This window comes from Oncorhynchus gorbuscha, linkage group LG16 (assembly GCF_021184085.1).
Source record: "Oncorhynchus gorbuscha isolate QuinsamMale2020 ecotype Even-year linkage group LG16, OgorEven_v1.0, whole genome shotgun sequence".
NCBI classification, from domain to species: Eukaryota; Metazoa; Chordata; class Actinopteri; order Salmoniformes; family Salmonidae; genus Oncorhynchus; species Oncorhynchus gorbuscha.
This window is the reverse complement of record NC_060188.1, coordinates 97,467,712-97,471,061: the sequence shown is the minus strand read 5'-3', so window position 1 is coordinate 97,471,061 and position 3,350 is coordinate 97,467,712. Positions and strand designations below refer to the sequence as shown.

The following is a 3,350-nucleotide window of genomic DNA, read 5'->3' as shown; positions in this document are numbered from 1 at the left end:
CTAGTGATACATGTATTACATAAAGATGCAGTCGATGATATAGAGTACAGTATATACGTATGCATATGAGATGAATAATGTAGGGTATGTAAACATTATATTAGGTAGCATTGTGGCTAGTGATATATTCACATTTCCCATCAATTCCCATTATTAAAGTGGCTGGAGTTGAGTCAGTGTCAGTGTGTTGGCAGCAGCCACTCAATGTTAGTGGTGACTGTTTAACAGTCTGATGGCCTTGAGATAGAAGCTGTTTTTCAGTCTCTCGGTCCCAGCTTTGATGCACCTGTACTGACCTCGCCTTCTGGATGATAGCGGGGTGAACAGGCAGTGGCTCGGGTGGTTGTTGTCCTTGATGATCTTTATGGCCTTCCTGTAACATCGGGTGGTGTAGGTGTCCTGGAGGGCAGGTAGTTTGCCCCCGGTGATGCGTTGTGCAGACCTCACTACCCTCTGGAGAGCTTTACGGTTGAGGGCGGAGCAGTTGCCGTACCAGGCGGTGATACAGCCCGCCAGGATGCTCTCGATTGTGCATCTGTAGAAGTTTGTGAGTGCTTTTGGTGACAAACCGAATTTCTTCAGCCTCCTGAGGTCGAAGAGGCGCTGCTGCGCCTTCTTCACGATGCTGTCTGTGTGAGTGGACCAATTCAGTTTGTCTGTGATGTATACGCCGAGGAACTTAAAAACTTACTACCCTCTCCACTACTGTTCCATCGATGTGGATAGGGGGGTGTTCCCTCTGCTGTTTCCTGAAGTCCACAATCATCTCCTTAGTTTTGTTGACGTTGAGTGTGAGGTTATTTTCCTGACACCACACTCCGAGGGCCCTCACCTCCTCCCTGTAGCCCGTCTCGTCGTTGTTGGTAATCAAGCCTACCACTGTTGGGTCGTCCGCAAACTTGATTGAGTTGGAGGCGTGCGTGGCCACGCAGTCGTGGGTGAACAGGGAGTACAGGAGAGGGCTCAGAACGCACCCTTGTGGGGCCCCAGTGTTGAGGATCAGCGCGGTGGAGATGTTGTTGCCTACCCTCATCACCTGGGGGCGGCCCGTCAGGAAGTCCAGTACCCAGTTGCACAGGGCGGGGTCGAGACCCAGGGTCTCGAACTTGATGACGAGCTTGGAGGGTACTATGCTGTTGGCATGGCTGAACGAAAGGAAATAAAGAGATACTACCTGGTAATAATTTAGCGTTTTATCAGGTGGATTGAAACATTTCCAACAATTGACTGTGATGCTAAAACAGTAGCAAACGTTTTGGTAAGATAAATTATTCCTAGATTTGATATAGAGGAAGTTCTCTCCACAGACAATGGCACCCATCTCTCAGGCGATGTAGTTGCCCAATTGGGGATAGATCAGAAGTTTGTTTGTATTTACCACCCACAAAGTAATGTGATTACTGAGAGGGCTAATCAAACCATAAAAGGGGAGCTTGCCAAAGCATGCCACTCCACAGGGAAGTCATGGTTAGAGTGTCTCCCCTTAGTCTTGATGAAAATGCGCAATAGTATAAACCGCGGAACAGCTTAGCCCAGATGAGTTCTTAACTGGCTGTCTAATTAACATTCCTTTACACAGACCACTGATTCCAAAACTGACTGACCTGACCGCACTGCATGATGATTTGAGTAAATATATGAAGGAACTATCCCATGCTGTCAGGTCTTTGCATTCCCAATACAGGAAGGCCCAGGAAGTTCCACAACAGGGTGACCCAGACAGCCGAGCTGTTGAAGAATGGATCAAGCTGAAGGTCCACAAAAGGAAATTGAACCACCCCTGATGGATGGGTCCGTACCAGGTCATCACAGCGACACCCACAGCAGTGAAGGTCCAGAAGCACCAGGGGTGGCACCACCTATCACACTACCAGGAGACGTCACAGCCCCCATTGTCTCCCCTCACAGCCCCCGTTGTCTCCCCTCACACTACCAGGAGACGTCACAACCCCCATTGTCTCCCCTCACACTACCAGGAGACGTCACAGCCCCCATTGTCTCCCCTCACAGCCCCCATTGTCTCCCCTCACAGCCCCCATTGTCTCCCCTCACAACCCCCATTGTCTCCCCTCACACTGCCAGAAGACGTCACAGCCCCCATTGTCTCCCCTCACAGCCCCCATTGTCTCCCCTCACAGCACCCATTGTCTCCCCTCACACTACCAGGAGACGCCACAACCCCCATTGTCTCCCCAAAACCCCCATCTCCCCTCACACTACCCCCCAGTCTCCCCTCACACTCCCAGAGACGTCAGCAACCCCCATTGTCTCCCCTCACACTACCAGGAGACGTCACAGCCCCCATTGTCTCCCCCCCACAGCCCCCATTGTCTCCCCTCACAGCCCCCATTGTCTCCCCTCACAGCCCCCATTGTCTCCCCTCACACTACCAGGAGACGCCACAGCCCCCATTGTCTCCCCTCAGTCTCCCCACACTACCAGGAGACATTGTCTCCCCTCACACACAGGAGACGCCACCCCCCATTGTCTCCCCTCACACTACCAGGAGACGCCACAGCCCCCATTGTCTCCCCTCACAGCCCCCATTGTCTCCCCTCACACTACCAGGAGACGTCACAGCCCCCATTGTCTCCCCTCACAGCCCCCATTGTCTCCCTCACAGCCCCCATTGTCTCCCCTCACAGCCCCCATTGTCTCCCCTCACACTACCAGGAGACGCCACAGCCCCATTGTCTCCCCTCCCCCCACAGCCCAGCCCCCATTGTCTCCCCTCACAGCCCCCATTGTCTCCCCTCACAGCCCCCATTGTCTCCCCTCACACCCCCATTGTCCAGGAGACGCCACAGCCCCCATTGTCTCCCCTCAAAACCCCCATTGTCTCCCCTCACAGCCCCCATTGTCTCCCCTCACAGCCCCCATTGTCTCCCCTCACACTACCAAAACCCCCATTGTCTCCCCTCAAAAGGAGACCCCCCCCCATTGTCTCCCCTCACACTCCCAGAAGTCTCCCCTCACGTCTCCCCTCACAGCCCCCATTGTCTCCCCTCACAGCCCCCATTGTCTCCCCTCAGCCCCCATTGTCTCCCACACTCCCAGAAGACGCCACAGCCCCCATTGTCTCCCCTCACAACCCCCATTGTCTCCCCTCACAGCCCCCATTGTCTCCCCTCACAGCCCCCATTGTCTCCCCTCACAGCCCCCATTGTCTCCCCTCACAGCCCCCATTGTCTCCCCACACTACCAGGAGACAGCCCCCATTGTCTCCCCTCACACTACCAGGAGACGCCACAGCCCCCATTGTCTCCCCTCACACTACCAGGAGACGTCACAGCCCCCATTGTCTCCCCTCACAGCCCCCATTGTCTCCCCTCACAGCCCCCATTGTCTCC

The 3,350-nt window shown here is 54.6% G+C and overlaps 1 protein-coding gene across 1 annotated transcript in view; it reads left to right on the top strand.

The window, feature by feature from the left end:
• Window positions 1-1,738: 1,738 nt before the first annotated feature.
• LOC123999867 (proline-rich protein 36-like) overlaps window positions 1,739-3,350 on the top strand; it is a 7,906-nt gene continuing 6,294 nt past the window's right edge. Inside the window, exon 1 of the mRNA XM_046305875.1 lies at window positions 1,739-3,344. Within this exon, the coding sequence (XP_046161831.1) occupies window positions 1,739-3,344 (1,606 nt within the window). The remainder of the gene's footprint in view (window positions 3,345-3,350) is intronic.